General features: G+C 35.3%; 2 protein-coding genes across 5 annotated transcripts in view; one reads left to right on the top strand and one right to left on the bottom strand.

Annotated features, from left to right (window-relative positions):
• The window catches only part of FAM227B (family with sequence similarity 227 member B), a 229,275-nt gene that overhangs the window by 83,759 nt on the left and 121,710 nt on the right, over positions 1-23,806 (bottom strand). The gene's annotated exons all lie outside the window — the stretch shown is intronic.
• Positions 6,138-23,806, top strand: part of FGF7 (fibroblast growth factor 7) — a 62,637-nt gene continuing 44,968 nt past the window's right edge. Inside the window, 2 exon segments of one of the 2 annotated variants that reach the window (NM_001444615.1) lie at positions 6,138-6,339; positions 6,929-7,480. In NM_001444615.1, coding sequence (NP_001431544.1) covers positions 7,195-7,480 — 286 coding nt within the window. In that variant the 5' untranslated portion in view covers positions 6,138-6,339; positions 6,929-7,194. 2 annotated transcript variants of the gene reach the window in all.

Here is a 23,806-nt window from a genome sequence, read left to right as displayed (position 1 = left end):
AGGCTGTGAAGGTGATAACTGATAGGAAGAAACAGGTAGGGAAGAAGTTGTGGTGGTAGAAATGTCAACTGTTGGAACTGATTAGAAGAATAAGGAGAATTCATTATGACTGATTTAATATTAAATACCAGTGACCGGGAAATATGAATTATATTTAAAGATAGCAAGAACACTTAATTTGAAAAGAAAGCTAAGGGGAACTATGAACCTCTTTTTTCCTATGCATAAGTTATTTTGTTAGCCACCAGTTTTACATGAAACTGTGTTTTACCAGACACCTGGCTTTTTGTGAACATATCTTCATACTAAACTTCTCTGTAAGTTTTTTCTCCTTCTTTATTACCTTTATTCTGTCCCCTTCTCCCACTTTTGAAAAATTCATCTAGTTCTGAAAAGTCATGGTTTTAAAACTAGTAAGTGAAAAATTAAACCAATTTTGTTATCAATACAGTGACATCAATGAACTATTAAAAAAATTGTTGATGCTAGTTTTACCCCTTATTTTGCTATGCAGGCAATGAGTATGGAACCAAAGAATGAGAATTTAAAGCAAAGGATGTTATAGCCCTAATTGCACAGGGTGTTTGTTATTTTTCATAGTGTTTGCCACTTTGGGGTGAAGCAAAACTCTCCTCATGGCCATTATAACAATTTCCAACTGTTACAGTGGCAATAGACTGTCAAAAAAAGGCACTGACATACAGCACTGAATCAAGGAGACTGATTATTTGCTGAAGTTAAGCACTAATTTAAGGATAGTCAAGGCACTCGAGAGTAAATTATATAATTTAACTTCATTATACAGATATTTTCAAATTGAAAAAAAAACCCACCTAGTTACTCTAGAGATCTTATTCCAGTTCTAAAGTTGTTTAGTAAATTCAAAATATGATTTAAAGAATTAGAAGTTAAGATTATCATTTCAGAGAACTTTTATAAATTAAATTAAACAAATTTTTATAGACCTGGAAACACGATGAGATAAGATGCATTTGTAAACTGAGATATTTATACAGTTGAGTCACAGGCACACCACAATTTTGAGCATATGACTCAGACTTTGTATCTTATATACAGTTAGTTTTAAAATGTTAGGGCATTATGCCAAAAGCGAGCACAAAGTTTGCATAATTAAAGATTTGTAGGCTCACTCAGTGATTTCAGGGATTTTACTCCAGAATTTAAACTATTGTCTTTGACCAGGTCTACAAGGTTTGGAACAGGCCTGTACTCCAGATTATTATTATACTTAGACTAAACCTAAACTGCTATTACCACAACCGTCATATTTCTCTATGATCTAGCTCCCATCTACTTTTTGTTTCCCTTACTTCTCTCAGCTTTTCCCATTGCTCATGTACTTCATTCACAATGGTCTTCTTTCAGTTCTTGGACCAAACCAAGGTCATTCCTGTTCCAGGAAGCTCAAAATTTACTTCCTCAGATGGGCCTTTCCTACTTAAAGTAGGACTCTCTATTCCATTTACCCCTCTACTTCCTACCTCCTTGAACACCTTCTTTGCATCCTACCCACACCCAGAACACACACATGCATGCCAAAGATCAGAGTGTTTATGTTTATTCCCTCACTGGAATGCATACTCTGTCAAGGCAAAGGCCATTTCCAGAAATCTCACCATTGTATCTCCGAAAAGTTGAGGAGAACATCTGGCACCAAGTAGCTGTTTGGTAAATATTTGTTAAGTGAATGAACCAAGGAAGTAAGTAATACTGGTTGTAGGGCATGGTCCAAAGTTGAGGCTGAATTCATGGAATGGGACTGATGGAAGAAAGATGAAGATAAATCCAGTGTGATAAAAGCAATGGGAAGGTAGTGGAAATAAATCTTGGACCACAATCTCAAATATGCAAGGGACCTAGCTTCAACTTTGAGAATCTCACCCCTCACCTGCCACCCCTAGTCAGTGGAAAACTTATGTCAGTTATTCTTGGGTTCACCTCTCCTGCTTCAAGAAGAGATAGGATTCAAGAGTTTTATTCATGGCCCAGGCAAGAGCCTCTGATTGGTGAGACCTTTGTCTACTTTGATTATTTCTGGGTGTTCATTGACTCTGCTCACACAGTTCCTTTAGGTCTGGGTTCTCTGCTCTTCCAGATTTCTTTTAAAACATGGGAAATTTTTATGAGGGGGTGCTTATAGGCCCAACTGTTAGACACGTGGGCGATCTTTACTCTCTGGAGATTTGCTGCCTCCGTTGTGTGCTGTGATGCTGCTGGAAATGCAGGAGCTTGGCTCTCCAAATAGACTTTTCTCTATGCTCCCTGGTCTATGGATTTATCTTCTCTGGGATGCTTCTCAAAGACACTTTTATGTTTCACTTCTTTTTAGGACACTTAGCACAACCCTTTGAAGTGGTTTAGGCTTTACCCTAGTCAGAAAGTGTCTATGACTTTTTTCTCCTCCATCTTTCCTTCCCAATCACAAAGTTTGGCTACCTTTTTTAAAATATGAAGAACAGAAAAATAGGATAAATGAACACAATTTAATATTTCTTAAACTTATCCTGCTAAATAGGAATTAAACTGGTTTGCATCAGAATGGAGGCAAGGAGTGCAATTCTGACTGTGTCACTGTTCGTATTACCATCCTAAAATGGCTTCCCACTGCTCTTAGGATAAAGATCAAACTCCTTGACATAGCCCGCGAGGACCCTCCTTGCCTCTCCAGCCTATTCACAAAGCAAAGTCCCTTTCATTCTCTCTCCTAGAGCCTACTGGTGTTTCATTGTTGAAAGAACTCCTACCCTTCAAACTGCAACTCCACTGGTATTATCACAGAGAAACTTCCCCTGTGGCCATTTATTGTAGACACTCATGGCACTATGCACCTTTTCTTTAGAGTACTTGTCCACGATGGTCATTTTTTTCTCATGAGAAATCCAACTACAATATTATGCCATTTTCATCTGTCAGATTAGCAAAATCCCCAAAGTTTGACAATACGCCATACTGAATAAGCACTCTTAAGTACTGTGAGTGAGACTGTAAAACTAGTGCAACTTCTGTGAGGGTATACTGGCAATATCTACACAAATTTTATTTATACACACATATATAAAATTTGACAGAGACAAACTCTGGAAATGAATCCTGTTTGCACAGTCAAAAATGATACTTTTGTAACTTAATTCACTGCAGCATTTCTTTTTTGCAACAGAAAAAGACCAGAAAAAAATAAGTGTTCAACAATAGGAGGCTCATCAAATACATTGTGATTTACCCATTCAATGGGGGTACTATACAGCTTAAAAAAGGTGAGGAAATTTCCTAGATACCAAGATGGGAAGATTTTCTATTTTTATTTTGTAAAAAATGAAACATGCCAAACATTGTGTATGATATGCTACCTTTTTATATAAAGAGGAAAAGTAAAAGAGGTATACATACACATATGTATTCAACTTGTCTATATATGGATGGAAAGCTCTGTAAAGATACATCAGCAACTAATAAGAATGATTATGTATATTTTGGGGAAAGAATGGTAACTAGGAGGATGGGGAACAGGATAGTATGTCAGAGTGTACTGTAATGAAAATATTTAATGATGTTCCATTCTACAATTACATTATACATACTTATGAATTGTGGCACATGTTTAAAATTGCTGAAATGCAAAATTTATTAAATAAAAGTTATTTTGCATCATTTACTTCTTCATGAAATAGAAGTTAGTCATTACTTCAACAACTGCCTATGTTTTTATGATATTCACTGAAATAGATTCTTTGTATTCTTTTCATATATTCTATTCCCAAATTAAACTAGACAAGTACTAGGCCTTGTTTCTTTCTAAAGAATCCCAAGTGATTATCTTTTCTAGGACATTTTTTTAAGCCAATTTTTAGAAAGAGATGCAGGAATTCTTTGTTTTAAAAATATAATCCTTTGTTTTATAAATTAAAACTCAGGAGACAGAAGTGTTTCCAATTAAAAATGAAGTTAACTCAATCTGGAAACAACCAGACATTCGGCAAATATTTTCTGTGCTTAGCCTATCACTATATGTACATTAAAACAAGAGCAATAAATACCTGTCAATGTTATTAGTACTAAGAACTTAAAAAAAAACAGAGGGTTAACACATCTAGAGACATCTACATTGCTCTTGGTTTCTGGAGAATCCCTCTTGATAATAAGGGCATAAGTGAGGTGCTTCATTTTATTAGCTGTGATGCTAGTCAAAAAGATTGTGGGCTCATCCTGAGTTAATTATTCTCCATTACGGAAACTGATAATCAAAGGATACAAATACAGTTTCCTTGGTGAGACTTAATCCACTCATTAAGGGATCATATTTTCAAATCACAGAATACAATGGCATCTAATAAATTTAGGGTACAGAGATTACAATTTCATACTTTGTTTCCTATTTTACAATTAACCCTACATAGCAGATTTTTAAAAAGCACTAAGCACTCTTCATCAACAAACAATCCATTTCTTTATTTAAGTCTTGAGCATTAAATTAGCAAATTTTGACTTCTGATCTATTGATTTCTTAGTATTAAATCTATAGGGTCAGTGTTGAATAGATGGATTTAGTAACTCCTGGATATATTAACAAGTGAATGGTTAATAATTTTTATTTCTTTAGAAGGAATATCCAAGTCCTAGGCGTTCTGACCCTGCTCATTACTATTCCCTGCAAAATAAATGGAGGTATGATTCAGAGCACGGCAGCATCATATTTTCTTTTTTTCTTCTATTCCTTCTTATAAAGAAATACATGATGGAATATTTTGTAGCCATCTAGCTTTCTACAGAGGAAAATATGGAAAGGCCACCTTCTTCTGCTATAATAAATGTAGAAATTTCATATTTGTTGCCTAGAGAATAACTAAGTGCATTAAAACTATTTCTGTGCTCTTGATTCTATTCCCCAAAAGCACAGACATATAGGGAAACTACATAAAGTATAATGCAATTGAATGCACTTAATTTCCTTTTCCTATTCGGTCTACATGCACCACCTGGTGGTAGAGTAGTGCATTTCAAGTACTGTGCGTGTGTGTGTGTGTGTGTGTGTGTGTGTGTGTGTGTGTGTGTGTGAGAGAGAGAGAGAGAGAGAGAGAGAGAGAGAGCGTGCATGCAAGCGCACGCTGGGGGTATTAACATGGGGAAGAGAATTTGAATATATATTCCTAAATATTGATTTAGATTAACAATGCAATTATTTTGCAACAGATATCTCATAAAACATTAGAACGCTACTATATACACACTAGAGCAGGAAGGCAAAATAGCTTTCTTTTATTTACATGGGCTATAGCTCTTAAAATTACATCCCTAAAGTAATATTTATTACGTTGATGTTCTTACTGAGGGCAAGAATCAAACACTGATAACCAATATAGAACTAAATACTTATTTTTGATTTTTAAGAAGAATAATTTAAAAAGCATGTATCTTCCTTCTTATATTAGTTGTTAGTATGAGTAATGAGTTACAGAATTTTAAAACTACAAGGTACCATAGAGTCATTGAGATTAATTTTACAATGTAGCAGCTGAGATTCAGAAAGGCCAGGTGACTTGCCTAAGGTCATACTGGTAATTAGTAGCCCAACTCAAATAAGAACATAGGTTTTCTTACTTTAAGTCTAGGAATATAGGACATAAGATTATACTCAAAGGCAATGCTGAAATATCTCTGTATGAAGAGATATACCCATAACTCTTGAAGACACTAAGATGTGAATTAATACATATAAGTAGTTTTATTCTAACATTCTGAATAAAAACATGTGATAGTAGAAATGCATGCACCATAAAGCTGTGGAAAAGATTTCCTACTAAAAAATTCCCTTACATATAGTTCAAAGGAATATTTTTCAACTTATATACAACTGCTATATTATAAAGACAGTCTAAAAAATTCTCTTTCCCCTTCTAACTGCTTCAGAATCAGAGATTAGTTTCTACAACGTAGGTACCCATTTATAGATTTAAGCATAAACCATGTTCATAGCTCCCTCTCATGACCATTGAATGAATACTATACAAGCCTCCTTTATTCTCGCTGTTGTATTCAACTAACAGCTCACTGGTTAAGTTTTAATTGCTTCCAATGAGGTCAGCAAAGGTATTTATCGAAAAGCCCTGAATAAAAGGCTCCACACACACATACACAAGCTCACACGCGCTCACACACACAGAGAAAATCCTCTTGCCTGTTGATTTATGGAAACAATTATGATTCTGCTGGAGAATTTCTCAGCTGAGAAATAGTTTGTAGCTACACTAGAGAAGCTCAAGTTGCACAAGGCAGACAACAGACATGGAATTCTTGTGTATCCAGCTGTTATCAACAGAACAAGTAAGTGGCTGTTATTTGTCTTTAAAAACAATGCTGAATGTTTGTGAGTAGTTTATCTCTTTCTCTGGTTTTAGTACTAAGGGGAAAAGTAAAGTGACTAGCTTTTTGAGCCTTGTGATTATCTATAGTAATTATGCTGTAGAACTTACATAAAGATAAGGTTGAAATTCTCCAGAGCAATCCTGACATTTAACTTGAGAAATGTAGGCTGTTCAGGAGAAAATAAATGACAAACCACAAATGTAAAAGAATAAAAAAATCTAGAGAAAAACATTTATATTTTGTTAATAGTAGTTTTAGAACTGAATTTAAATAAATAGCTCTAATTGCAGGATGTTTCTTATGAAATAGGAACTAGAATGAATGGTACAACCCCATTCTGATTTATCTCTACTAATGCTTAACTTTCATAAATCTACAGAGTAGTAAAGACATTGACATACTCTGTGAAAGCTGTTTTAAATGCATCTTCACAGTGTGAATAACACAGTATGTTCTAATACTATTTACCCACTGACATTTATACATACAATTTTTCATCTTCTTCTCTTTCTTCCCTCCCCATTTGTTAACCTCTCATTGCAAACAGAAGTCAAGTAGCAAACAGCATCGCAGCAACTAAGCTTATTACAACCTGTTTTTATAAGGATATACCAACAGATTTACTTAAGGAGGAATTCTATATTGTTATCAGGAACTAAAGGATAAGGCTAACAATTTGGATAGTGCAACTACTCGTTCTTAAATCCATCTACAATTCACAGATAGGAAGAGGTCAGTGACCTAGGAGCAACGATCAACTCAAGATTTAATTTTCATTATGTTATTCATGAACACCCGGAGCACTATACTATAATGCGCAAATGGATACTGACATGGATCCTGCCAAGTTTGCTCTACAGATCATGCTTCCACATTATCTGTCTGGTGGGCACTTTATCTTTGGCATGCAATGACATGACTCCAGAGCAAATGGCTACAAATGTGAACTGTTCCAGCCCTGAGCGACATACAAGAAGTTATGATTACATGGAAGGAGGGGATATAAGAGTGAGAAGACTCTTCTGTCGAACACAGTGGTATCTGAGGATTGACAAACGAGGCAAAGTCAAAGGGACTCAAGAGATGAAGAACAATTACAGTAAGTAATGTTTTATTTATGGCACAGCTTATGAGCCTTAACGACTTGTGAAAGGATCACTTTCCAAGTGACTTGTCTTTTCAGTTTCCTTTTTTTTTTTTGAAAAAAATTAAATATCATTATTTATTTTCTAAATTGGGATGGTTAAACTATGTTCCTAAAATATCTCCTGGAACGGAGCAAATCTACTAATATTATAGTTGGAGGTAATAACCCAAGCCAATTTGAAAATATAGTCTCTACAACCTTAGTTCAAAGTGCTTTTATGTTAAGGGAAATGTAAATGATATTATTCATACTGAAATGTGATTTATTGTCTTCTAGCAAAACCCATTAGGAACTCTAATAGAGTACTCAGTAAATGCTCATCAAAATTAACTTACCATTAGTTTGAGGAATAGAGAATTTTTTAAAAATAATTTGATTTCCCTTGAAAAAATATTCCTAGGGTGTAAAATATTGAATTGTGCTAAAAATGTATTCAGTGACATATACAACTCTGTACAGTTATAAAACAGAAGTGAATCTGTGGTATCCTTTTCTGATAATGTCATAATGAGCTTGTATTTGATTGCTTAATTATTTACCTAGCACACAAATAGGCTCCTTCTAACATTTTATTTAACTAAATATTCCATGTTAGAAAAGTTCTGCGTTACCTTAAGGGAAATGTAAATGTGAAGGAGGAAATAAAAGTGAGTTGGAAGAGAAATTAATTCCATGATTTAAATGTAAAGCCTTATATTTCCCTCAGGAATCAATTATTCTTTTCATGTTAATATATCAGGGTGACTTATCATTTTAGCAGTTAGGATTAATAACCAATTTCAAAAGTCTTAAATTTTATGGGATAAAATATATACCTGAACATATACATTAACAATTTAAAATCCCTGAGTGAAAATAAATTTTGTTTGTGTTACTAGCACTTAATGTTATTACTGTATCAGTTTATAATATTATGTATGTTAAAGTCAGTTGAAAAAGAATGCATGAGGTGATGATGTAAACATTTGCCTAGCACAGTGCCAAGCTTGCAATGAATGTTTAAAACTTTCACTGCTTATTTAATAAATCACTTTTAGGCTTCTCAACTAATGAACAAAAATGGGGATATGTGGAGTTATGTTTCTAATACGAAAATGAGAGGATCCACTTTTTAACTATAATTGATACAGAATGTTAAGCCCATCTTAGTGGATTGCTAACAGTATGGCTTTATTATTACTGCTATTAATAATGTTATTATGTTAGTTCTAGGATACTGTTCTGATTATACTGAAGCTTAGTTAAGGAAAAACTATCTGGAGGAAAGTCTTGTGGCAAGTTACTTCTACACAAGCAAGAAAATTTATTTAAAAGTGATTGAGATTTATAATGGATAATAGAACTTGGTGAAAAAAATGGAGCCCAGGTGGAATTTATGAAGAAAGGTCCATGTTCCTATTTGTGAATGACTTTGGAACCATTTTTTTCCAATTCTCATTTTTTTCATCTGTGAGATGTGGGGTATGTACAGATGATCTCCAACATACCTTGTATTTCTTATGGTCTATTCTATTTTTAGCCATAGAATATACAACATAAATGTGAATAATCTATGTACTTATCACACATATTGAATGAGATGAAAGTGAACATTATTTAATGATAAGTTGAGCTGCCAGAAATAATTTCAAATTGTGTTATAAGGTATTAAACCTAAACACTACAGAATTTTTCACATGCTAATTTTTAAAAATGCTTTTATCAAGTAATAAAAAAGTAAAAATTTAGATATAAAATCAGTGAAAATGAATAATTTTCATAATTATTTGGTATCAATTGGAATATCTATAATTGGAATGCACTAATATATATCTTCTATTTTATATTAAATTTTCTTAAAATCATGAAACGTGTTTTTAAACATACACAAAATGCTAAAGTTCTTTTACAGTTTGAAACACAATTTGGCATTCACCATGAGTAACCATAAAGCCAATTTAGAACACTATTTCTCTTCTAACACTAATTCTACAGTAAAAAAGAAAGGAAGAAAGAAGGAAGGAAGGTCATTCTATATCAATATAAATTAGAATGTCACAATACCAATGTACTAAAAGACATGATATATATTTTGTAAATAATCTTCACTTCTACAAAGATTTTTCAGAGGCTGTCCATATAGTATACTTTATTGATATGGTAAATACTCTTGGAAAGGGAAACTTTCATCAGGGTCCTTTCAGTAAGCCCCAGACTGTTGTTAAGTTGTGTTGCTATCCTATTGATGAAGAAGCCTGTCAGGATTCTCCATAGATAAAGAGACGCTAATTCACTGTCGTCTATAGGAAATCTAATGTACTTCATTGGAAAATACATGGAGAATCACTTAGAAGAGAATTCTGATGGTCATTTCCTACTAGTTAAAGGAAAGCCTTAATTGAATGCTTCATGCATAAAAACACACAAATTGACACACGTGACACTGAAGCTACTGTATCCAGGTACTAAGAAACAGATACACAGAAAATACTGAACAGAATTTGTTTAAAAAGTCAAAGAAGGCAAAAAAAAATTGAAATGACAAAACTTATAGATTATTTACATTCCTTAATCCTTAATGAACAAATGAACAAAAGATGTTTCCTTCCTACTTCAATTAAAATGAGAAAGTAAAACGTAATTGTATTGTCTACCAGATGGAAATGCAGCAGAGTTCAGAAAGTGGTAAAGATCAGAATCAAATTCTGAATTTCATTTGCAATGTTCTGATGCCTTAAATTCATTGACATGTTGTTAAACATCCTTCTTTGGAGGACTTTTAAGATGGTACAGATTTAAATGTCTCAGATGATAACATTTTGCATGAAAAGTTAGATTATCAGCTATATGAAACAGTTGTTCTCTGGGTTACCATAAGAAAGTTCCCAGTCCATTCTCATAGCTTTGCTTTGAATGAAAGGGAAAGTGACCCGACAATGTTAATGGATCTTGAAGGACTGCTTACTTCACCAACAGAAGCATTGTTCCCTCATAGGAATGTGGTTTGTAAGATGTTGTTAAAACAATGGATTGGAGTAGGTAGGAGAGGTGAAAAATCTGGGTGTACAATTTTGCTTCTATAAGGTGTTGGGCTTGGGGCAGGTACATGGAGGGCCTGGAGGAAGACAAGGGTAGTGATAAAGAGATGAATTTGATATCTCTGGGGAATTAAAAAAATACTTAAGCTATCCTGGTGGTGAAGATCTCACTTCAGGGTTATCTTAATTTTAGTGTTGTCTTGTGAAATATTTTAAATCTAGATAAGAATGAATAAATGGCAGAAACAATGCACCACAGAACTCAACAGAAACTAGACTTGTATTAGTAGCCATATAAGCAAGACCTGACTATGTGAATATAGGAATTAATAAGAGGCCAAGAGGCACTGAACTGCATTTATGACTCTGGAGGGGAGAGAAACTATCACTGGAGAACTGGTCCTGAGAAGGCACGCTATTCTCACTCAGGAGGGAAGAGAGCCTCTCTTCTCAACTTCTCTGGTGGCACCACATTTAGCCTTTTAGTAGGTTTCTAAGCAATGAAACTGGAACCTAACCTGAACTTATAAAATGCCCCTCCAAAATGAAATACATATCCACATTCTCTGCAGAAGAGGAACGTCAATAATACCATAGAGGGACTGGCAATGTGTGGACAACACTTTCAGAGCTGTTGTCAGAGCTCTCCCCTTGGGGAAAAGGCCAGAGGGTGAATTTAGATCATTGGACCAGGCAGTCCATCGGCAGACAGAGGCAATCACTCCACACCTGACACAAATAACACTGCTGCTTAAGCTGGAAATTGAGGTGCCGAGTGAGAGACAGCAGCAGTGCAATGGGCAGCGACAACTGCCCTGGGAAACAGATGTGAACTCAGTCTCTTGGGAAGGTTTTCTTGCTTTTGGCATCCAATTACTAAAAAGCTTTGCTCTTCCCATTCCTTTCGAGAAGAAATCCTTAATTGCCATAAGACACTGATTCAAGAAAAAGTATGCCTCACTTGTTATAATTAAGCATTGTAAGTTCCATAGCAAGAAAAGGGTTAGCCATTCTGAAAACTGGCCAACAATTTGGCAATAGGCTCTTTTGGATTGTTAGACTGTGTGACAGGCGATGGCCTAACAATTGGCAAAAAGCAAATAAACACACTGTTGTTGGATTTGACTTTGACCACAAAATCTTCAGTGACTCAAATTGTCAACAATTCTTTGGATAAGCTCCTGCTCAACAGGAATATGCTGGTAGCTAACAAATATGAAGATGGTAAACTTGCTTGTGTTCAGAGAGGTCTTAGCAAGTTAGCTAAAAAAAACCCCCCACTAATTCACACAATCAAAATATAAGAAAATAATGACAACCATATCTTTAGAAAAAAATAGACAATGAGGAACATATCTATGGAGCTGAACCAGAGTTACTGACAAAATGAAATCCTATAGAACTAGTGACTTGCATTTCCTTAACTAAGTTGTTGAGGCTTTAAATTATGTAAGATGGCTAAATTTCTGGGGGGTAGATTTGGAAATACTAGCTACTCTTTGAAAACTCCAATATTAAGAATTATTTGTCATTTTATGATCTTCCTCTTTTTTTTTTTTGCCTAATACTAGTGCCTGACTCTTTTTATTTTATTTTATTTTTGAATTATTTCCCCAATATAATTTTTTTTTTTCTGCTGTACAGCATGGTGACCCAGTTACACATACATGGTTCTTATTAAGCGGTGATAAAAATTTACTGCCACAGGTGCATCTCTTATTTATTTTGTAAATTCTCATCTGACCTAATTTCTATACCAATCCTGAGGATCTGATCATGTATTTTACCTTGTGACTCAGTTGTATCACAACCCTTCAGCCTTATATTTTATAGCTTTCATAAAACCAAGTGAATTTGAGAGAATGCAAGAAGCTGGCTCTTAGATATATGGAAGGGATTCCTTTTCTAGATTTTTCTATTTCTCAGCCTTGGCTAAATTCTGTAATCAGCTCGGAAACTTTAAAAAAATACTGATGTCAGGTTTCACCCACAAAGATTCTAATTAATGATTTGGGGGTGCAACCTAGGCATTAGGAATTTTAAAAGCTCCTCAGATAATTCTGATATGCCTCAAAGGCATAGAACCACTAGATTAAGGGGATCACATTAGATTAGTGGGGAAACCACAGCTCAGTTAAATCAGAATCTTGTGCAAGTGGGAAAGACCCAGGTACAAGTGTCTGTGTAAAGCTCTTCAGTAATTCTAATGTGCGGCTAAGGTTGAAAATCACTGCTTAATGAGACAAAGGTTCTAACTCAGCAGGATCCCCTTAGAGTCCTGGGGATATCTGGGAACCCTTCAAGGGCTTCAGAATTAATGCGTACCCTGGAGGATTTTTGAAATGGGCTCATTAGGAATGAATCTCTGAATAATGCATCAAGGAAGTTCTTTGGGCTCCACTTGACCTTTCTGACAAATCTTGGTGGCTCCAACATTTGGTGAACTGGCCTGAAAATGTGATGACAGCTCTGTAGCTACTATATAAGAAGGAATATTTGGTGAATGAGTTCATTGCTGGGAAAAAAACAGGTCCTGTGCCACGGTTTCTTAAGGACAGTCAGGTCTGACTCCCTTCTGACACTTTCAAGTGGAGCTGTAGCAGCGAATCTGGAGTACAGGCATCAATGCCAGCTTACAAAGCACTTAAGTGAGCCACTTATGATGATGAACCCAGATGCCCCCAAGTTAGAATCACACCTCCTACTGCCATCCCACAAATGTAGTGAGTTAAGGAGACAATCTCCAGTCTAGAAAATCCAACAGGGAAGAATAGCCTAGAGGGTCTACCCAGATTAGGGAAAGTCTGCCAACCTGGAAGTTTGTTTTCTTTGCAAAATGGGGATTAAGGCAAAGCTTTCTTTCTTTTCTAAAGATCTCAGCTTTCTTCTTCTGTATCAAAGATTTTTTTTGAATATAATACTTTTCTATGTTTTAATTTCACATATGGCCATAGCTGAGGAGGCAGGAATTGTGTATATCTAGGAATATGGAGAAAATGACATTAAATGAAATGGGCTTCCATCTGAATTCCTCATTTTTCTAAACCTTGTCTCTCTGTAAAAAATTTATTGAGGTAAGATTGACCTACAAATAGCTGTATTATTTAATGTATATAATGATGAATTTAGAGATAAGTATACATCACCATAATCTATGCCATAAACATAACCATCACTTCCAAAAGTCCCCTCCTATCCTTTTTATTATTGCTGTTGACAGAAGCACTTAACATAAGATCTATCCTCAGCAAATATTTGAATATACAATTCTATACTGTAAAATATAGACACTATACTGCACAATATATCCCTTGGACTTATTCATCTTGCACAACTGAAACTTAGAACCCTTTGACTAATATCTCCTTGTTTGCCTCCACCCTCCAGCCCCTAGCAACTACCATTTTACTCTGCTTCTATGATAGAAGTCTAATATTTTAGATTCTTCCTGTAAGATGTATCATGTAGTAGGTGTCCTTCTGTGTCTAGCTTATTTCACTTAGCATAGTGTCTTCCAGGTTCATATCTAACCTTTCTACAAGCAAAATAGGTCGGAAAATAAAAATTATCTGTCTTTCCCATGGTTGTGAAAGCCACATTAAAGAATTACTGAATGTTCAACTGTTTCTTGACCAATAATCATGTCTGTATTTGAGATGATATCTTCACCTGATTTAGGTAGAGAAGCCATATTCCAAATCTGCTAACAAAGAAAATGTCATTCAAGTTATTCAGCTAGTTGGGTTTGTGTAGTAATCTATAAAGACAAAGGGATTAGGGTGAGGAAGGAAAGGCGAATTATGCAAAATCAATGTCTAGGTGAAACTTGCCTTTTAGGCAGACAAAATCCTTTCAGAGAAAAAATAGTTTGATGTGAATTGGGAAAAATTGTCTCTAGAGATTCTTTAGTTGCTCCAGTCAACTTTCCTGCAGAGGAATGTAATCACTTCTACTGGAATGGCCACAAGTACTTGATGGAGCCATTGGCTAGTGTCCTTCTAAGAATAAAAAGGAAGAAAATATTTCTGTCTGTCAACAGGAAAGTAAAATGTGAGGGAGTAAAGGAAAAAAGGACTTTACATAAAATTAATGAATTTTGCATTTAAACACAAAGGATTCTCAAAATATAGCTCTACTAAATTTTAAAAAACTGAAGAATAATTGATATATGATATTCCACTAACTTTTCTGATGTACTTAAGGAATAAGGGCAATTGAATGCAATGTACTGATAAGCTAATAGATGGAGGATTTCTGAGATGAGAACAAACAAGACCAAAATAGTGTACAGAGGGGCTGAAATGAAAACAGACTAAGGTGTATGTTACTCAAATAAGTGGTTTGAAAATCTGTGCCTAAAATTATAATAATTCATTATTTATCCAGACTATTCTGAAGCTGAGTTTATTTTTCTAATTAATATAAGAAAAATGAGGCATATTTCAAATTCTTAAATAGCATATTTATCATGTTCTCTTAAAAGCTACCATAATATTTTCCATTTTGTTTGCCTATTTGAACTTCAGATGTAATTGTACATAATGCTGAGAAAATAAGAAATAAAGTTCAGAATCAACTCAGTATGCAGACTTTTCTTAGAGCAGTGATTCCAAAGTTTGTTTCTTAGAACACTAGTGTCCCTTAAGATATTAATGGTGTTTCCAGCAGTAGTTTGGGGGGCTTAATGGAAAATATTAGGTTAAATAAAGATGAACAAGTTTTTTTTTTTTTTCAGAGCAGAAAATCGCTGAGCCTATACCAAACTGATACGAACTGCAGAACTCTAGGAGAAGTCTACCTATGGTTTCCCAAACTTATCTGTCAATGGAGCATATCCTCCACTCCTCCTATCCTCCCCATTCTCACCTTTGATTTCAGTAAAACATTTAAATTTCTAATTTGAAATTGGGGAGCTATTGCCTAGAGAACCTACCTTTGGTATAGTGAAGAACTAGACCAAGCTTCCACTCAGTTGTCAGATCCCAATAAAAAGAAAGGCTGTAAGATGGACCTGAAGTAATATCTTAAGAGTGATTCTCAACACAAAATTTATACTAAAGTCAGGAGCCTGCATATAATGTTGGACTATTAGGGTAGTATTTGGGGTATAAATGCTGGGCCAAAATCCAGAGATGTGCAGTGAGATGTAAGCCTAGTTTGAAGCTCTTTCTGAGTTCTGAGCAGCTTTATAGGACCATTTTCCTATTTTGAAATGATATCAAGCTATCATTTGAGGAACCAAGAAACTGACCAAAAACATTTCCCATGTAGTAACCTAAAAATATTTTAGGATTCCAGCATGATTGAAAATTTTCATGTACCTAAAAACAGTACTTTTTATTTTACTTTACAAAAAAGCAATTTGAGCAAAAGTTGAAGTTACTTACATTAGATCAATAAAGAAGAAGTTTAATTTACTAGCCAGAAGCTATTTAGAAGATTTAAATTTAACATAAATAGAATCGGGGACTGCAAATTTAATGAACTAATTTCATACCCTTTGAAGAAGTCACTTATTTGAGGTTTTAAATATAACTGTCTTTCTAGTCATACACAACACATTTGCTTGCCTTATTTATTTTTCTTTTCTGTTTGCATTTAACAATGGCACTAGAATGTCAGTTCTGGAAAGAGAAGTACCCTGTCTTACTCTTCCCTTTATCTCCCAATGGCAGATAGCTCAATGCAAGGGGCAAAGGAAAGGAGACATATACATCTAAAATTAATTATAGATAAGAAATAGATTACTAAATTATCATGAAAAATTACTGTGGACAAGAATGAAAAACCTTGCTGAAATAAAAAAGAAGCACACCTCACTTCCTTTTTATTGTCTATTATTTTTTTCAAAAGTGTTAGCCTCCAGGCGTTCCCATTGTGGCTCAGTGGTTAATGAACCCGACTAGTATCCAAGAGGATGCAGGTTTGATCCCTAGCCTTGCTTGGTGGGTGAAGGACCCAGCATTATGTGAGCTGTGGTGTAGGTCACAGACATGGCTCGGATCCGGTGTTGCTGTGGCTGTGGCTGTGGCTGGCAGCTACAGCTCTGATTTGACCCCTGGCCTGGGAATCTCCATATGCTGTGGGTGCGGCCCTAAAAAGACAAAAGACAAAAAAAAAAAAAAAGAAAAAAAAAAAGAAAAAAAAAAGTGTTGGCCTCCAGAAACTTTGACTTAATGTTTTTCTAAAGTGTTTTTATTTTAGAGGTCAATGATCTAAGTAGGCACAAGTACCACTGGTGACAATGAAAGGTGACTGGAAGGCCTGGTAAAGTCCAATGCTGGAAAGCTGTAGCCCTCCTCAACATTCATTCTTATTTTCATCTGACTGTCAACTAATTCCTACATACAGAAAACTATATGCAGAAAAAAAAATCATGGTTGATATTCCCTTCAGGAATATCTGCAATAAAAGGAAACACAAAGGGGGAAAACAAGCAGTAGGCTGATAATTTTGGGGTAGAGCTCTGCCTACTTATTAACAGCACTTACAAAACTGATGCTGTGCCGGGCTGGAGAGAGAAGAGGACATGTATGCAGGAGAGCTGGGGAGAAGTACAGAGCTGGTGAACACACTCTAAATTTGTGTTAGGGCCAGTAGCCTGATGCTCAGATAGTCTTTTGGTGACATAGGACATCTCTAACTGTGCTTTTGACCACAGGCCTGGTTCATATCGAGGCAGCTCTCATGGGGAGTTCCCCTTTAGGCAGTGAAAAGTTTCCTCCCTTATTTGCTTGAATAATGAAGACATCACATAAAACTTTCACAGATTGGTGATTTCTTTTTTCATTCTTTGTCAATTCAGCAAATAGTCATTGATACCTTCCCTATGCCAGATTGAGGCTACAGAAATAAACAAATCCATAATGGAGAACTGACAGATTAGTAGGGGGTAGAGGGCGAACTATAGGTCAGAGGGAGAAAGTTTAGAGCATGTTAGGGTGTTGCCCAACTCAGCTTGAGAAGGGGAGCATGGAAGTCTTTCCTGGGTGAAAATGACCTGAAGAATGAGCAGGATGAGAGAGGACAAATATATTGCATTCAGAGGAAATACTTTTCCCAGATACTTGGTAGTAAGAAAGTACTGCAAGGCTGGAAAATGAAAAGTGATCTAATAGCTTTCCGGTTACCAATGTTATGCTCACTAAGGTAAACATTTTTTTTTCTATTAAAAATAAGAGAAGTACATTTGCCCTTTATCAATTTTTAGACTTTGTGTAATCATTCTGCTTACTAAAAATGTCTACTTCCCTGAAAGAGAAACTTTTTTTGAAGGCACAGTTAAGTTTTGTTAACTGGAATAATATTGTTTTTCTGGATAACTAAATATTTTTATTTTTTTAATGCCATTTGAGTCTTTGATCATAATTGTTATCTGCTTAAGTGAGCTTGTTCAGTAATAATCACTGTAAAAGCTACCTTATCATTATGGAGGATTTTTTTTTTTCCCCATAATGGTTTCTGAAAAGGAAAGACATGGTGGTTTTGAGGCTTATGTTTAGCCTTTAGAGACAAAATTATGGAGGTTATCTGCCACATTCTTTAAGATAAGACAACTTTTACTACTATTAGAGTTGATTCACTGATTTCAGCTATTTAACCAGGACACTCAGTAGTCAAGCAGCTGTGCAGTCTTACTCCCTCTAAATCACTAAGTAGGTAATGCAGTGAAGTGTTTTCCCACTTAGATAAAGGTACTGAGGTGTCTATTTCTAAGAAATTGTGTTAAACTATCTTTCTGTACAAACGACACATTATAAAGTAATATTGAATGTTTAATAGACATAGGAAGGTGCTGTTAAGCTCTGAAAAGATTCTGGCTTAATTTAGTCTTCAAATTTTCTTTTAATTGGCTTGAAGTTGATCAGATATTGAATAAAAATTCATCCCCAAAATAAACATAAGTAAATCTATATCATGGTTGTTAAGTTTGTACTTAGATCTAAAGTTTATCACATTTTAAAGTACTATTTAATAGTTTATTAGGTATTCACATTAATATACTATTACAACTATTGCACTGTGTAGAAATAAATTTTGTTACAGTTATCATAAATCTTCTAATTTAGTCTATGCAAAATTGCGCAATGTACAACTGGGAACATTTTTATTGAGTGACTAAATATACGGAGATCACTAAAATGATGTTAATTCTTTAAAAATACACATGCCAGTATAGAAATTGGTACAGAACACTTCACTCCACTCTAATTAATCCTTAAAATACTTTTTTGCTATGAGGTTGCAATCACACTATCAGTCTAAAGAAGGAAAGAAAAGACCCTCAGGAAATTGGCCAGCTTGCTAAGTTTGTTAGTATATACGTTCTAGTTTTAAACTTATACATAGGCTTCCACAGTAAGATATCACTTCATACCTATCAGAATGGCTATCACCAAAAAGACCACAAATAACAAGCGTTGGCAAAGATGTGGAGAAAAGGAAGCCCTTGTACACTGTTGGTAGGAATGTAAATTGGTGCAGCTGCTGTAGAAAATAGTATGGAGGTTCCTTAAAAAACTAAAAATTGAACTACCATATGATCTAGCAGTTCCACCCTTGGGTATATATCCAAAGAAAATGAAAACACTAATTTAAAAAGATACATGCCCCACGATGCTCATAGCAGCATTACTTACAAGCCAAGATAAGAAAGAAATCTAAGTGTCCGTCAACACATGAATGGATAAAGATGATGTAAGATACACACACACGAATATTACTCAACCATGAAAAAGAAAGAAAATGTGCCATTTTACAACAACATGAATGGACTTGGAGTGTGTTATTCTTAGTAAATAAGTCAGACAGAGTGAGATAAATACTGTATGTTATCACTTATATACAGAATCTAAAAAATAAAACAAACTAGCAAATATCACAAAAAAAGAAAAAAACTCACAGATGTAGAGAACAAATGAGTGGTTACCAGTGGGGAGAGAGGAAGAGGAGGGGTTAAACAGGTAAATGAGATTAAGATGTACAAGCCACTATGTATAAAATAAATAAGTTACAAAGAGATATTGTACAGCACAGGGAATATAGCCAATATTGTATGACTATAAATGGAATACAGCCTGATGAATTCACTGTGTGATTTACATTATTATATATTAACGAGCAAGTAGGTCATATTCAGAATAGTGCTTAGTACCTTACAGTCAACATAAGGTACGAAGATACTTTGATGGGAAAGAAGTGAGGTGTTTTCAGTTACACTTTTCCCTTACTATGATAACACAGGTCATTGATACTATTTTAGGATCACAAAATAACTACTATAAGAGGTAAACTTACTGAGTAGTTACTGTGTGCTTGGCAGAGTTATGCTCATTTTGCTGATGAGGCAACTTTGGCTCAGAGTTAGCTAGTGAATGTCAGAGCTGGGATATGAACCCAAGTAGGTTCGACTCCAAATCAGGTTTTATCAACACATGTATCACTATACTGTCACTGGTCCTATTAAAACAGTACACATTAATTTGCATTATGCAGTAGGATAATTTGCATCTGAAGAACTATAAAGAGCTGAAATTTTCATCTCTGTAATATGACCTAATGAGTACTTGGCATTATCTTATTATTAAATAAAAGCTTTACTCCAACCTTCCTTGTACAAAATATTTTGTCTTTCCCTTAGTTGGCATGGAATCAGTTTATTTTGCTTACAAGTTGCTAAGGATGCTGCAAAATTTGATTTGGTTGTATTTTAAACACATTTCTGATAATTATTAAAAATACTTATACTTCTGTTCAATTAGTAAGTATCTTCATAATTATTATAGTATACATACACATATATGATTTAATTAGGATTTCAGAGAGTCAGTCACTTAGTCAATTTTAGGAGTATAGCCAGACAGGTCACCTTGCTAAAAGCTGCAAACAGAAAAAATACAAAAATAAATAAAAGAAGTTTCAGGAGTTCCTGTCGTGGTGCAGTGGTTAACGAATCCGACTAGGAACCATGAGGTTGTGGGTTCGGTCCCTGCCCTTGCTCAGTGGGTTAACGATCCGGCGTTGCCATGAGCTGTGGTATAGGTTGCAGATGCAGCTCGGCGTAGGCCGGTGGCTACAGCTCCGATTAGACCCCTAGCCTGGGAACCTCCATATGCCGTGGGAGCGGCCCAAGAAATAGCAAAAAGACAAAAAAAAAAAAAAAAAAAGAAGTTTCAGAGAGTTTGTTCCAACAAACACTTTAAAAAGATAGTTTGAAGAAGAAATAGTTTATTGGCAAGTTGCTTCTTTTGTCCATGATTTTTATGTTCTCAATTTCTTTCTAATCCTTTTAGGACTTTCCCATTAAAAGAGGCAGAATAAAGCAATAAAAATGATGTTAGTACAAAGATGGTATATAAAATTCTGTTTTCATAGTTTCCTTTTAGAGTAAACATTAACATATTTATTTAACACCTAGGAGTAGACTGAATTGATTAAAAGTCAGAGGCAGCAATAGGGACATGGAAATAATACCATATTAGGGTTTTAACCTTTTTTCTTCCAATAATTGATTGTCCTTGGGCAAGTTAAATACTTCTCTGGGCCTTGGTTTGTTTGCTTGTTTTAAATATAAAAAGAAGGGGGTTAGAGCAGATTGCTCGACTAGATTTCCATTGTAAAATGTTACCAAAAGTGCTAATAAGCAAATGAGAGAGAGAGAAAGAAGGTGTATTAGCTATAAATGCTGATTAATAGATTACCCAACATTTAGCAGCTTAAAACATAGTTGTCAGAGGGTCGGGAATCTGGGGGCAGTTGTGCTGAGTGGTTCAAGCTAAGGGTCTCTCCTGAGGCTGCAGTCTTCACAAGAAGGACCTGTTTCCAAGCTCTCTTATGTGGGAATTGGCAGGCTGTCAACTTACTTTTTGCCATGTGGGTCTTCCCATAGGCTTCCTCAGTGTCTTCATGACATGGTAACTGGCCTCCCCCAGCCTGAGTGATGAGAAATTGGGGGGAGGGGGGAAGAAAGAGAAAGAAAAAGCGAGCACACCGCCAAGATGGAAGCTGCGGTGCAACACACCATCACTTCTGCCTTATTTTATTGGTCACAGAGAAAGGCCCTCAGGAAATATGGAAGGGAACCCACACAAGGGGGTGAATACCAAATGGTAGAGATCCTTAGAGGCCAAACTACCACATACGGTTTCTGCATCTGAAGAACTTCTAGATAAGCTGGGAATCAAAGTATACATAAAGATTTAATTAAAGCTATACTAGAGAGGGAGCAGAGTAGGGATTTCCCATTGTGGCTCAGTGGTAATGAACCTGACTAGTATCCAGGAGGACGAGGGTTTGATCCCTGGCCTTGCTCAGTGCGTTAAGGATCTTGTGCTGCCATGAGCTGTGGTATAGGTCACAGACGTGGCTTGGATCTGGTGTTGCTGTGGCTGTGGTGTAGGCTGGCAGCTATAGCTCTGATTTGACACCTAGCCTAGGAACTTCTATATGCTATGGGTGTGGCTCTAAAAAGAAAAAAAAAAAAAAAAAGGAAAGGCTTAGCTGATTTCCAGTGACATATTCCTATTACTAGGATCATTTTCTCTTTCGTCTCCACACCAAGTGTTAAAAATATTAGTATGTTTCATATAAGCAAGGGTCCTCAGAAGGGGAGAATATTGCTTCAAAGTTTATAATGTGAAAATCTAGTGTTTATAGATAGGAAAAGAAAGAGATCCACAAACAGATTACATGTGGTCACATACAGTATAAATACAAACACTGACCCCAAATATTAATTCATTCAATAGATCTTTTTAAGCACTGAATGATGCCAGAAACTGTGTGAATTGTTGAGGATGCAATATTAGACAACTCAAGACAGAACTGATTCCTGCCCTCAGACAGTTTCTAGTAGTCCTCACTATTTGCCTCTGCCGTTTTCAATCCTTTCCTAACAAACCTATGGAGTGGGATGGGCAGCACCTAACTGGTGGATGATAAGAACTGAGTAAAGATACAGGAGTTATTTTGAAGTCAAAACAGTGTATCATTTTAAAAAGAAAAGACAATGGTAGGAAATTTGAATTGTCTGGTATAAGCAGGAACAACTTGGAACTGTGTGGTTTTCTGCTGAATGCTCCAATAACTGTTAGTAGACTGCCTTTACATGAAGCTTTATAAAATAGGCAATATAAAGGAAACTGAATATGGTAATTCTTGAGTAACTACTCTATACAAAGCACTAATAGCTGAGGTGGGAGGTCGAGGTCAGGAATAAGGAAAGGGGAGGTGGTGAGAAGGAGTTGGAGAAGAAGTGTAGAAGTGTTAACACTTTAAACTCCTGGTCCTAAAGCCTAGGAGAATAAAATAAGCAGTGTAGATTTTCCCATATACATTATAATTTTACATAAATCCCTAACATTTTCACTTGCTGGAATGAGGATACTGTTTTCAGTTTAAATTTTCTTTCACATTAAAACCATGGTATATTTCTAAATGCTGATGTTTTATTAATTTCTCTTATTTACTATTTGTAAAATAATGATGAAGTAATACGTATATTACAATTGGGATTAGGTGGGCAACAATTTCACGGGAGAAGACTTTTGGTAAAAATGGGAACACTTTTATTTATTTATTTAATGATTTTTATTTTCTTCCATTATAACTGGTTTACAGTGTTCTGTCAATTTTCTACTGTACAGCAAGGTGATCCAGGCAAACATACATATATACATTCCTTTTTCTCACATTATCATGCTAAAATGGGAACACTTTTAAAGTCAAGAGCCACTATTCATGGAATATTTTAACTAAATATCACATGAAGTTAAATGGCAATTTGCTCTAGATCATTAGGATTTAAATTGAGAGTGGAATTCAATTAAACATTTATAGAGCACCTTTAATGTACAAGGTGACATCATAAAATAAAGGCTGTGAAGATAAACAACTTTTGTCTTTAGTGTGCTTTTTTAGGAAATAATTTGGTAAGTTCTGAAGGTTACTAATATGTTTCATATGAAGAAGGGAGAGATCAAGAGAATAAAAGTGAATATTGCTAGGTGAGCCTGAAGAGGTGAAAGGGACAGAATAGAAGAATTAGGAAAAGAAAGTGTGCTGGAAAAAGTGGATTTGAACAAAAGGGGGATTGGTTGAAGAACTTTGATAGAGGATGAAGAGATTTTTGAGTCAAGAACAAAATGTGCCAAAAGGCATGGGTATAGCAGGGCCATTGTGAAGAATGGTGAGTCCTGCCCTGGCTAGCTGAGGGTGTGGTGTGGAGAGAGTAGCAACACAGAGGGTAGATGGGTGAAATTCT

The sequence above is a fragment of the Sus scrofa genome, chromosome 1, assembly GCF_054392235.1.
Source record: "Sus scrofa isolate SSC_HxYL_T2T_F1_AM1 chromosome 1, Sscrofa_HxYL_maternal_Yorkshire_Landrace_v2.0, whole genome shotgun sequence".
Taxonomy (NCBI): Eukaryota; Metazoa; Chordata; class Mammalia; order Artiodactyla; family Suidae; genus Sus; species Sus scrofa.
Note: the sequence above shows the minus strand (reverse complement) of the source record. Positions and strands in the feature narration are given on the sequence as shown.